At 42.8% G+C, this 14,057-nt stretch overlaps 1 protein-coding gene across 3 annotated transcripts in view; it reads right to left on the bottom strand.

Annotated features, from left to right (window-relative positions):
- The window catches only part of Tsc22d2 (TSC22 domain family member 2), a 52,942-nt gene extending 40,207 nt beyond the window's left edge, over positions 1 to 12,735 (bottom strand). For 2 of the 3 annotated variants that reach the window (XM_075951044.1, XM_075951046.1), the window contains exon 1: positions 10,586 to 12,638. In XM_075951044.1, the coding sequence (XP_075807159.1) occupies positions 10,586 to 12,504 (1,919 nt within the window). In that variant the 5' untranslated portion in view covers positions 12,505 to 12,638. Of the gene's footprint in view, positions 1 to 10,585 lie in introns of all 3 variants that reach the window. The other variant, XM_075951045.1, reaches the window with a different exon arrangement.
- Between the last annotated feature and the right edge of the window lie 1,322 nt (positions 12,736 to 14,057).

Raw genomic sequence — 14,057 nt, 5'->3', positions numbered from 1 at the left:
GCCTCTGCTCCCAAGAGGAGAGCTGTGGAGTCTGAGCTCACTTCCTCTTCCTCCCAGCGTTCTGTTCTGTTTACTCCTCCCATGTATCTTCTAACCAATGAGGGCCAAGCAGTTTCTTTTTATTTAACCAATGACCTTCCTCCATCAGGTAGCCTAATTTTATGCTTTTAAACCACTATACTAAACATACCAGAGTCAAACCTGACTTCTCTAGCTCTAAGTTCTTTTAAACAACACAGTTATTAAATAGTTAAACATGATTAAGTAATACTATAGTTTTATTTAGCCTTTGTCTAATAGTTGAAGACTATAACCATATCTAAATCTTTTGGGTACAGCCAATGCTCAATTGCTATTATGTTATTAAAGAATAATCTTCAAATGCTTTTCTGAAACCTTACTAGGTGCCTTAAGAAAGGCTGCTGGATAACAGGACAGGAAACAAAAACCTGCTTCTGGGGCTTGAGAGGTAAGTGGTTCAGCAGTTAAGAACATTTCTTACTCCTGCAGAACCTAGCACAGATTTCAGGTAGCTCACAACTCCCTGTACCTCCAGCTATAGGAGATCCAATACCCTCTCGTGGCCTCCACAGACACTGGCACACACAGCACACATCCACACAAACACCACGGACACTGGCACACACAGCACACATCCACACAAACACCACGGACACTGGCACACACAGCACACATCCACACAAACACCACGGACACTGGCACACACAGCACACATCCACACAAACACCACGGACACTGGCACACACAGCACACATCCACACAAACACCACGGACACTGGCACACACAGCACACATCCACACAAACACCACGGACACTGGCACACACACAGCACACATCCACACAAACACCACGGACACTGGCACACACAGCACACATCCACACAAACACCACGGACACTGGCACACACACAGCACACATCCACACAAACACCACGGACACTGGCACACACAGCACACCCCCACACAAACACCACGGACACTGGCACACACAGCACACATCCACACAAACACCACGGACACTGGCACACACAGCACACATCCACACAAACACCACGGACACTGGCACACACAGCACACATCCACACAAACACATGCATATGCAAATAAATGAAAAAAAATACAACAACTAAACCTTGAAATTATTCATAAAGTTGACTGCAACAGCAATCAAATATCAACAATCATCAAACTAAAAACAAGAGAATCATGACTTCAAAACCTGAATTAAGCCAAGCTGTGTTGGATGCATAGCCCTTTTTCATACTGCATTTAAGATTTTTATCCAGTAGATATTACTTTTGATAAACTAGAAAAGGCACAGACACTGGGTAACAGAGAAGCACCAAAGTAGCCGAAAAAGTACAAAGTAGTTAAAAAACTAGGACTTTTTAACAATATAATGTTTTTGTTGCTTTCCTTACTCTATTTTCTTTCTAGTCTTTAAACCCTTTTTCTTACCTTTTTCTTTTGATTGACTAAGGCAATCAAAAGCACAGGTTAGATCTGCCAACAACAAAGTTTAAGAGGAATCTAACATCTTCTAACTTTTGTTAGGCTACCTTTTCCCACTGTACTTCAAAATCAAGTCAGCCAAGTAAGATAAAAGGCAAATGAACTGAAAACCTGATTTGGCTCCTCCCACCATCAACTAAATCAGGTTTGCCCAGGACCATGTGAGAACTGGACGGCTATTCCTTATGATTGTTTAGGAACTTCAACTTTAATGGAAAGACTCAAAGTCGGAAGGAGAAAACTAACAGAGTAAACTTTGAAGTTAGTCCCTAGTTTGGAATTAAAAATACTTTATAAAGAGCATTTAAAATGAAATCTATTCAGAGGGATGACATTTTAAAGAACTTCCGATGTTTTGACTTTGGAAATATCTATATTAATTTGAAGCAAATTCACCTGCTAAACAAAATGGCTTCAAATAAAGTCTTATGCCATTTTTTTCAATGTAATGACACAGTATTTCTCAAATATAAAATAAAAAATTATCTACTGTTAATAGTAAACCTCAGGATATGAGAATGATCCATGAAATAAAGTACAATAAGGGGAGAAAAGGATATATTTTATTCAGTGGTTTTGAAAAATGTCTACAAACAAGAAAACAGCATTTTCATTTAGATGACTGCAATAAATTCAATATAAACTACAGTTTATTCTTCTAAGAATTGCTTTACTTAGAGTAGTAGTTTATATTCACTTCAAACAAGCTGTTAGGAATCTGGTTTCCAATGTGATTTCTTGCAGAAGAGAATATATGGCCAAAAATGCAAAGTTTAAAATGATATCAATTATAACTTGGTGCTATCAAGTTTCACTTAGCACTGAAATGATCTTATTAACAGAGCTTTCCTTGGGACCTCAGCAGCCTCAATTTCTTTGTCATTCTCAAGTAATTGTTAATTGTGCCCACTAGTATTTACAAATGGCTTTTCTTTATCTATTTCCTGGCTTCATACACTAGTCTGTCACATTAATTTCCCAGCACATGAAAACAGTATGCCAGAAAGTGACAAACACATAGAATACATATCCACTTGCTTTAGCAAGACATTCTATTTATACGGCAACTACAGTAGGGAGAAGAAACACACCTGCATACCCTACATCTCAAAATAAACCTAAAGTGTTGGTAAAACTTAAAGGGAAACATATGTGAGCCTCAACTCAACAAAAACCTCTTTTCTAACTCCACTTTTAAGATTTAAATAGAAATCAGACAAATAAATATCAACAAGGGCCATTCCAAATTTATGTGTGGATTTTAAGTATCTGTAAGTATCTTTCAGGTAAACAGTCATAACATAACCATCAGTGACTACAGTAATTTTCCTTTCTTCCCACATCATTCATTGTTTGCTAAGCAATAAAGCAAAGGAGCACTGGCTTTGGAGTGGCAGACCTAAGTGTTTATGTTTTATCATGTTTCCTTAATCCACAAAGGAGAATAAAAATCTTGCTTACAGGTTGCTGTAAAGATCAAATGAGATAATGTTTATATAGGGTTTGACACAATTAAGCTTAATTTTATGTTGTACAAAATTCAACTTTTGGTAGAGAATCTTAGCAGGCATTAAGTATCTCATCACTGTTATGGTAATGTTGAAGCAAATGAAATATTTAAATTTTGAGCTAGGTGTACCAAACTATTTAGTACATTCTACCACAGAACAATTCTGACTTCTGGACCCCAGTGAAGACCTCCATGCAAAACACAACTTAATCATACTTTAATGTATAATACAATAATTACTGAAATTATTTTTTCTTTTTTTAAAAATATTTATTTATTTATTTATTTATTTATTTATTTATTTATTTATTTATTTATTGTGTATACAATATTCTGTCTGTGTGTATGCTGCAGGCCAGAAGAGGACACCAGATCCCATTACAGATGGTTGTGAGCCACCATATGGTTGCTGGGAATTGAACTCAGGACCTTTGGAAGAGCAGGCAATGCTCTTAACCTCTGAGCCATCTCTCCAGCCCCAATTACTAAAATTATTGAAGTAAATTGTAAGATAAACATTACTTTAGCAATAAAAGCTTCAAGAAATGCTTTTAAGTAGAAATTATAAAGTTAATATAAGAATCTAAATTTCCTGTGGTATTAATAAGCCCTTCACTCTGCTTCCTGTCAAGTTAATCAAAATTTCCCAAGTGCGACAGTCTCACTCTTCAATTTCATTACACAAGCTGCCACTTGTCTGAGCTTAGCAAATCATTGCTCTTATCAGTGATCTAATTTAATTAAAACTCAGTCCAAAAGTCACCCTCAGAAGTACATACAAATGATACATTGATTCTGAAGACAGGAAGTAGGTGGCTGGGGAACAAATGTAAGTTTTCAATTTATCCTGGTTTGGATATTTTAAGTTCTGAACTATATACACACATGTATATGCAAAGACAGTGTCTGAACAGACGTCATCAGTCTATATTAGGAAATCAAATTTCTTAAACTGTTCCCCATTAGCATTTACTATCTGCTCCATCAAAACCTAACACATATGAAATATAATCTAATCATATAGACTACTACCTTAGAAGAAAGAGTCTCACTTCCGTACCCTATAGTTTACTACTTGGAGAACACTACAACAATTGGCGGGTGTGTTGTTCCTTTAGCTATTTACTTTGCATACAATTTACTTCTCAAGCATTTGAGTAAAGAAGTAAGCTTCATTTTCTTCCTTCCTTCCAATCACTGGTTTAAACCAGTCCATTTAACAAATACACAGCAACAGTAGATTTTAATTCAGGTATGTCTGACTTAACTGTCTGTAATGGTCATTCATGTGTCAATACACAAACATACTATTGCTTTTATTTAATCAAAAGAACACCCTTTTTCATTTTTGTTTGTTTCCATGGCAGAGTTAAAGTATACAAAGAACTTGTTTGGTTTATACACATAACCTCCCAAGTGGTAAAACTACAGTTCTATTTTTAAAAACTAATGGGCTTTAAACTTTGCTTTTGAACACTTTTATTCATATAGTATGCAATTTACCTGTTATATAGGCTGTTAATAGAAAGTATGGCCTAAATAATTCAAAATAGATTTAAAATAGTCCAATGTTCTTTATAGTCACTAATATTTGACAGAGTTTATCTTTTATAGTGTGAAACTCCAGCCAAATTTTAGTGAATACTTATGGATAAAGAGACTGAGGTAGTTTAAACTAACATTTGGTTCCACTTGTTTACCCTATGTAGTCTGACCAATAGTAAATATCCTAGGTGGAGAGCAATAAAATTAGTAACTTAATTATCTTAATTAACTTAATTACTTCACACACACTATATGTATACAGATACTGTTTTCTTAAAGTAAAAGAAATATATCTCTTTAAAAATAATTAGCACAACTTAAAGAAATAAGATTAAGTCTGATTTGGCATTTTAAATTTGAAAGGGAAGGGGCCTGAAGAGATGACCCAGTGGTTTCCTGTTACTTTAGTAGAGGAGTGGGTTTGACTCCCAGAACCTACACAGCAGCTCATTCCATCAGTTACTCCAGTTCCAGGGGATTCAATGCCCTCTTCTGGTCTCCAATGGCACGAGCAAGCACACACATGGTGCACATACATACATGCAGGCAATATATTCATACATATAAAGTAAATCTAAGTTTGTTTAATTTGAAAAATTCAGAACATACATGAAATTTCATCCATCTGACTCATGCAAATATTTATAGGGATATATCAATTTATATATCTTCAGTATTACCACTCAAGTTTGATGTATACACAGTGAAGTTAGTGCCATGGAATGATAAGGCAAACTGGTAAATTTTTATGGGTGGCAAATAATTTTGTTTTATGAGACAGTGTCTCATTATGTAGCCCTGGCTAGCTTGGAACTCATTATGCAAATCAGGTTAGCCTTGAACTCAGAGACCAGTCTGCCTCTGCCTCCCCAAAAGGCACCTAACTTTTGCTTTAAGCAGTGCCAGGCTAAGAACATAACAAATATTGAATAGTTAGTATGTCCTTGATTTACTATGGGAAAGATCAATGATTTATGTATGCACGATTCTTTGTAGATATACCTTATCAGTATAGTGCTATCTAAAATAGCTTAAGCCACTAGTTGAGTATAAAGAAAAAAACCCCACAAGCTTAAAGGTTTATTCCAATACATGAGTTTTGCTGCATAATAACCCCCAAACAGTACTAACAATTAAGATTTATTTTTTAAAAAAAAAACCCTGGTCTTTTTTTCCATAAGCATCTAGTAAGGGGGGTCAACATTTTGACTACATTTAATTAGATAGGCTGGCTTTTATAAAGCCCCTTCTCTTTATATTTACTAAAGAATAATAGAATTAGTAGACAATATCGCTTCAGAAAAAATAAATACAAAATAGTCTGAAACAATTACCCAAAAGTAAAAAGCTACAAAAATCAGACTAGTCTTCATTATTGACAAATTCATTTCTTCTAAGACCAAATATGTTATTCTACTGTATTTTCTTTCATTTTTGTTAACTGCCATCACTCAAAACAATACTTCCCTACCCCTCAATTGGGGCCCTCATGGAAAACGAAAAATCAGAATCTCTTTTCTACTCTCTATTAAGAAGATAGGGAGGTAGGAGCATTTGCTTAGTGGATTGCTACTTGTCATTGAAGGACACTGCATCTAACCTGTCTCCCAGTGCAGAAAAAGATGAACTCTACTACAAAGTCTCAAGTATCAAATGCATAATCCTAGTGTCACACCCTTTTCAAATGAATGTTGTCAGAGCTTTACAGAAAGAAATATATTAATACTGCATTTATTCTTAGGGTACATATTAACCCTATTTCTAATACTTGTAAAATGACTTCTTACAAAGATGATTTCATAGATTTATGATCCCATAGGCTTCTTTTACTTACATGAAGAAAAACTGTACTAAAAATAGTTACTTGTTATATGTTCCATCCCTATACACATAAGTGCTTATTTTCTTTAAAATAACATTTGGTCCAAATTAATTAGTTATCAATTAAAAAATATGTAACAGTAAATATAAAAGGCTAAACGCCTATTGATATAGCTGAAGGATTTTCAGCTTCTTTGGAAAAATCATCGGTCTTTCTTTTATTTAGATCTATGTTTTTGACTAATGTATATTTTAGTAGTTAGATATTTCTAATGAATGAATGAATGAATATACCATCAACAGTTTTTATATTAAATGTCATGAATACATTGATTTTATACTTTTTTTTTTTTTGGTCTTTTGAGACAAGGTTTGTTTGTGTACTCCTAGCAGTCCTGGATCTCAGAGATCCAAACATCCACGTGCCTCTGCCTGCCAAGTGTTGGGATTAAAGGCGTGGCTTGACTTTATACTCTGACTATCTACACCTTGGTAGGAATGCTTTCCCAAGGTTTTAGGAACAAGACAGTATCTTGCTTGTGATTTACTCATTACTGGTAAAGCTGAAAGATCAAAATCACCTCCATGATGTAATAGACTGAACAAACAGATTCAAGTAAGGAGCTTTCAGATTTTTAAACTTATGTGCTGGGAAACCTAGGAGATTTTTCTGTAACATAACTCTTAAAAGGGGTCTGTAGGTTTTACAGCACAACAAGAGGACAGTGTTGTTCCTGCTATGTATTTAAATAAATCTTTTTACTTAAACTTCAAGTTTAAAAAGACAGAACATTAAGTATATGTGAAATTCATTAAATATATGAACACATTTGTGTTTATAGCACATACCAAACCACACCAGTTAGCGATACTAGTCATTAGCAAACTATTCAAATTAAACAAGTCACTAAAGAATCCTTACAATAACCAGGGTTTCAACTGTCACAGTTGACAGTTCACAATTATAGCCATTCATGAGTTCCTGGAATGCTACCTTCAAAGTTCACACTGGTCAGTTATTTATGGAAAACAATCTGTACTGTGCTCCATTTAGGGCCCAGTAATAGCTTACATTCTCCTTTCATTTACAGTAAAGGAGTCTGTTAAATGTATATAGATAGTTTAAACAAATTTTGTAATGTTCACTGTAAAAGTGGCTACACAATTTTTTATCAACCATCATTACAACCACCAGTTTATACAAATTTAACCTGAGAAGTCTTAATGTGTAATAATAATTTTCTAATCAAAATGGCTGGAGGGCTGGAGAGATGGCTCAGCCGTTAAGAGCACTGCCTGCTCTTCCAGAGGTCCTGAGTTCAATTCCCAGCAACCACATGGTGGCTCACAACCATCTGTAATGAGGTCTGGCACCCTCCTCTGGTGTGGGAGCATACACAGAGGCAGAATGTTGTATACATAATAAATAAATAAATCTTAAAAAAAAAATGGCTGGAAAAAAGCCAGGCGGTGGTGGCGCACTTCTTTAATCCCAGCACTCGGGAGGCAGAGGCAGGCGGATCTCTGTGAGTTCGAGACCAGCCTGGTCTACAAGAGCTAGTTCCAGGACAGGCTCCAAAACCACAGAGAAACCCTGTCTCAAAAAACCAAAAAAAAAAAAAAAAAAAAAGGCTGGAAAAAAAAATCTCACAATTTGATACTTAATAATGTAGGGTCAGCAGGCAAGATAACTGGGAAACTTTTACATCAGCCCTTTTAAACGTGTCGTAGTAGTTGTTTAATATAAATGATCTCAAAATTGATTCAATATAGGCCCTTATATGGAACCAAAACCACAGAAGAACTTCAAATATATGAACCTAAATTAACCTCGTTAACCTCCCATTTCCCTTCTTTTTTAAAAAAAGAGAACAAATTTGGAATTTAAACAAAAAAATGAATATTTACAATTATTTCTTTAGGATCTAAATGTATTAACCTACTCAAGAAGTTTAAGACATACTTCCTCGTGATCTCACCAATTTATATGATATTTGAAGGATTATAAATAATACTGCAAGATTTTGAGAAAGTAACCTCAAATTATACTAAAAGTAGTATTTCTAATTAGGACTGTTCTTTAAAAGGTATTCATCTGGTTAATTTAAACGTGTGCCTTGAAAACCGCTATTTTCAAGTGCAAAACTTCTGAATGCTCTCTTTTACAAAGACTTTCTTTAAAAACAAAACAAAACAATACAAAAACCCAAAACCCCTATTTCTAATTAATGGATTCATGCCTTCACCAGGTGTGTCGGTTCATGACAAAACATCAAATGTGTAAGATTACATCTTGGAAAGAAGAATATTAAAAATCAATGTAAAACTGATAATATGCAATGCAGAATTGAAGGTTGGGGTAAAGGAGAAAGTAGCACATTCAGAATGGGACCACACACAATCAAACCCTTGAAAAGGATCAACTAATGCAGTAGCTGAGAAAAATGATGTAGCACCATCTGCAGCTAAAACACTCGTTATATTTGGAATTATGATTTCTGAGATTACTTTAACTACAGTAAGGTAAAATATATGCACCTGTAGCACGTATTCAAAAGGAATGTTTCAGAGTTTCCATCTGTCAATAGATTTCTACTTGAGTACATTATTTATCATCCTCTTAATTTCTGAGGAATATGTTATGAACTGCAAAGTGTGTGGAGAGGAAAGATGCATTCTTCATGCAATAGGTTTTATGTGTGAAAAGGAAGGCTGGAGAAAGTCACTTATTGAAGAGGTACAGATCAGAAAGGGAAAGTTAAAGGTTATTTATCAACTTTGAAAATATAGGTTCCTGATAGTCATAAAAGACAAGGTACCATCAAACTTGAAAGGGAGACTCCACCTGCCCTCCCAGTAAAAACAGGAGCAACTAGAAAATTGAAGAATTTTTTTCAGTTGCTTCGAAAATCAGTTTTTGTTTCATTTTTTTTAAAACTTGGTAATCCCACCTCTATTAAAATTTTCAATGACTAGCTAGCTGACTAGCTAGCTCACTTATGAACACTGAGTTCTCAAGTGCAAAGACTTCCTACAACTTGGCCACAAAATTCATTAACTCTGAATTACAAAAACAGAGATGAATGAATTCCAGTAATCATTTTTAAACCAGCAGGAGAATATATAGAGTAAAACAGGGATAAGGAGAAGAAAAACGCTAAGAATGTGAGGGATTCAAGTATACTATTTCATGGTAGTCTTCTACATACCAATGATTCTACAAACTCATACTATGTTTTGATTCTTTTAGAAATTGAATTAACCTCTCTCAAAAACCTTCAAGTGTAAGAAGATGCCCCACTCTTTCTCTGTAATTTTTAATGTAGTGCTAAAATGTTGCAATTAAGGTTTTAACAAGGTTGGAATTATATAATGTCAAAGGTCTACATGACAGCTCCTAAAAAAAGACTAAAATTCCTCATTAGGCCATAACCAAACATAAACTGCTATAGAACAGTGTAGCAATACACTGGCTTTCATCTAAAATATTAAAAAGGCACTCCTTACACTCTAGGTAGAGGGAGTTGGTTAAGGACATACCTTTCAAAAACTGTAGTTTCTACTACAGTTTAAGCACTTTGCACCTCCCTTCCCTATCTTAAAGACTTCTGCTTAAACAAAAGAAGTATCTCTGAGAAGCTACTGGGAATCCTCAAGACTCCTTTTTGTTAAAAGTCTGTCTGACTTAGATTGTCAAAGACAGATTTCACGTTTTACCACACTCTCTCTCTCTCGAGTCTTCCCAAATTCACTGATGGGCGAGTACGTTTATTCCCTACTCTCGGCCCCAACTAGAAGGCCTTCTGGTTTTCAGTCTCAATTTCCAAACTAACTTTGGCCAAACTCTGCCATAAGCACTCAAAAGTACTTAACACCTTAGGAAGGGACACCATTACTGATGGGAGGGGCACACCAGCTCTCATTTTTAAACTGTTAAGCTGAAATACACCAAAGACATTAAATTACTATCTAAGTTTTATAAACAATAAATAAAACAAAAACCTCGACCATGTCTCCTTACATCTCTAGTTCAAAACTTTGTATTGATTTTACTAAATTAAATTTTGAAAAGGAAAATAAAGGCCTCAAGTGAAAAAAAAAAATCTCCCCAAGCTGTATCCTAAGCTATTTGGATCAAGCAATCTTAGCAGATATTTAACATAAAAATTCCCATACCTGTCTTCATCACCATCAACAGGAATAGCTATGTTGAACACAGAGCTGGCCAGACTGTTCATAGGTGTTAACTGAAGGGGGTTTGCCAGGGCATCTGCAACTGGAGGCTTCACAACAGGCTTATTTTCAGCAATGAGAGAAAGTGGTGGTTGAGGTAGGGGTTCTGATTTTCTTCTAGTATCGTCAACTTGCCCGACTAAAGGCTGGGTCTGAGTCTGAAACTGGCTTAGGTCAGACTGTGGTAGGCTCGTTGGTGCACTGTGTGTGCCTTGCGCTAAGGGCGGCCCAACTTGTTGGATGACGCTGCTGCTCCGGCTGACTGGCGTGTGGCTGCTCAGCGGCTGAGACTGGCCCAGAGGCGCGGGTACATTTGGCATAGTAACAGAAGTGGTGGGCACACTAGGCACGCTTGGAGCGGGTACCGCGGCAGGCACGTTTGGAACTCCGGGCACCACGGTGTGAGGACCACCAGGCACGGCTGACAGCTGACCACTGCCCCCCATCTGCGGCGGAGGCTGCACGGACTGGGGCTGCCCAGCCCCGGGAAGCCCCGAGGCTGGCTGCACCACGCCTCCCATAGCAGCTGGGGCCACTCCCGCCGGCTGACAAGGAGCGGCCTGGACGCCAGGAACCGGACCTGGAGCTTCACTGGGCTGGGAAGGGGCGCCCATCATCTGCACACCCAAGGAGGAGACGCTCTGGCCAGAGCCCAAAGGAAAGCTGGCCGCCGAAGCCGAGGTCGCGCTAGCGCCTGAGGACAAGGGCTGCGCAGGGCTGGGTGGCTGCAGAGCCACGTGCGGCTGCAGGTACTCGCTCTGGCCCGGGGCCTGCATGGGCACCAAATGCCCGGGTGCTAGCTGAGGCTGGGGATACCCGAACTGCTGGGGATGGTGCGGCAGCGAGGAGCCCACCGCCGGGCCCGGCTGGGCGGCCAGGCCCACTGGCGGCGCCAGGTTTACATTCGTCGGTGGCAGAGCCTGGCCAACAGGCCCCGGGAGGGCGCCGCCGGCCACGGCTCCCTGGAGCTGGGTTGGCAGAGCTCCTGCCGGCATGGGCTGCGGCCCGGTCGCCGCTCCCGGGAACGGCGGCAGCGGTGCCGAACTTGGAGCCACAGCCCCACCTACGGGCGGCGGAGGCTGCGGCTGCCCAGCGCTGAAACTCTGCGGCTGGGCGAGAGTGGGCTGGCTCATTTTCTCCGACGGGGGTAGCTGTGACACAGCAGTCAAGGAGCTGTCAGTTCCCGAGTCCAGCCCGTGCGCCCCCTGCATGGAGGCCACCACCACCACCACCGACCCTCCGGTGGCGCCCAGCCCGCTGTCCCGCTCGGCAGTCTGCTCCAAAGTATTGCTGTGGCGGATGCAATCCCCGGAGCGGGTACTATCCGAATCCCTCTCGTAGTATTCCATACACGTCCATCGGCCGCGCCGGTACGGCTCTCCGCTCCCGTGGTCCAGCTTGATCACGCGGAAACGGGAACTACAAGTGGCGGGGGGCTGAGATGGAGTTGCACTACCCGGGCCCGGGGCGGACACCGGAGTGGTGGCCGTCGCCAGGGTCTGGGCGAGCGCCCCCGCCACGCTCCGGGCCGACACGCCGCCGCCTCCGCCTCCGTTGGCGGGCGCAGCTGAGGCGGCGGCCAGCTGCCCATCCAGGATGAGGTTCGGGGACACGGTCCCGGGAGTTTCCGTATCCCCGACATTGTTGAGCGTCTCTTCGGAGGAGCTGCGCTCGCACACCTCCTCGGGGCCGTAATCGGTGGCCCGAGAGACGTCGAAGATCTCCGAGGACACGTCCTCGGTGCGCGACTCGTCCGGGTCGTCCAGGCTCTCGGTGTCCTCGGTGATGCTGGTGGCCACCTGCGCCGTGGTGACACTGGTGATCTGGAAGCAGCTCTTTTTCTTGGCCGGCATCTTGGACATGGTGGAGAAGGCTGGGAGGACAGAAGCTCCTCTGGGATCCCACCGGAAACCGGGAAGGGCCGAGCACGGGGGCCCCCAAAGACAAAGTCCGAGTTCGCGCCTGGGTCTACGGCCCGCGCCGCAAGTCACGGGCTGCTCTGGGCGCCGGCCTCTCGGCGCCACATCCTCCTCCTTCCGTCTCACCTCCCCGCGGCCGCGGCGCCTCGCTTCAAGCAGGCAGGGGACCGCTCGAGCGTGCTTCAGGGGCGGGCCGGCTGCTCGCCAGGCTCAGCCGCCGCGGTCAGTCCAGCCCGGTGCTCGGCGCGGTCAGCAGGCCCGGCTGGGGGTGGAGCGCAGGGCGCAGGAGGCGGCGGCGGCGGCGGCGGCGGTGGTGGTGGCGGCGGCGTGAGGGGCGGTTCTGCCCCGCTCGGGCTCCCTCCGGCCGGGGCCCGCGGCTGCTCCCGCGCGGCGACGCGGACGAAGAAGGCGGAGCGGAGAGGCCGGGAGCGGCGCTTCCCGACGGGGGCTGGAGGTCCCGCGGTGGGAGGGAGGGCAGCCCTCCGTCCCCGGCTCTAGCCAGAGCGCAGCCCGGGGGCCATGCCGGCGGTGGCGGCGGAAGCCCGCTCGGGGGCGGGGAGGACCGGCAGTCTGGTCTCCCTCAGGGAGCCACCCGCGGCGGCGGGGCCCGGCCTCCTCGCGGCTCAGGCGTGTGAGGGGCGGCGGCGGCGGTGGCTGAGAGAACGGCAGGCGGGCGGAGGCGCTCGGCGGCGTGAGGAGGAGGAGGAGGAGACCGGTGGCGGCGTCTTCCGCTTCGCCTCGGCGCGGCCGGCTTCGTCAAGCCCGGAGAAAAAAACTGAAATTCAAACTGCTGAAGCAGCGGCTGCAGCTCCCTCCCCTCAGTCAAGATGGGGCTGAAATGGCCGCGCCAGGGATGCTGGGAGGAGCAGCAGCAGCCCCGCAGCCGCCGCCGCCGCAGACTAAAATGCCGCCGCTGCCGCAGCCACCGCCAGCGCCGCAGCCGCCGCCGTTCCGTGACGCGCCGGCGTCGTGACGTCACCGCCCCGCCCCGCCCCCTCCGGTTTCCTGCAGTTTCGCGTGGAGGCTGGAAGGGGGTTCGTGGGCGGGGCTACGGGCTAGAGAGAAAAGGGGGAGCGGGTTCTTTATTTAAAATTTTTCAAATTTAAATTTCACGCCGCAGGTTCAGGAGGAGTTGAGAGGCCGAAGGACGGTTTCAGATTGCGAGCCTGGAGAATCGCACGGTTCAGTGCCGGTGCGCGGAGATCCTGGATGACTGCAGGTCATGTGCCGCGTCTAACGTTTAGCATAGTCTAAATGGAACCAGGGCGCTAGGGGAGAAAACTAGGGCGATCCAGCGGCAGAAGAGGTGTTTGACTGGAGAAAACGCGTCACGTTAAAAAGCCTTGAAAATATATGCTGGCCACCGTAGTCAGAAAAGTGAAATTTGAGCGAAGCCAGGGTGACTAACGCAGGACCGCACGCCAGATTGAGTTAGAAAGGCGATCTTTCAGACGGAAATTCTGTCTTCAGCAACGGGAGCGGGCATGGTTACTTGC

This window comes from Microtus pennsylvanicus, chromosome 16 (genome assembly GCF_037038515.1).
Source record: "Microtus pennsylvanicus isolate mMicPen1 chromosome 16, mMicPen1.hap1, whole genome shotgun sequence".
NCBI classification, from domain to species: Eukaryota; Metazoa; Chordata; class Mammalia; order Rodentia; family Cricetidae; genus Microtus; species Microtus pennsylvanicus.
This window is presented reverse-complemented; position numbering and strand designations above follow the sequence as displayed.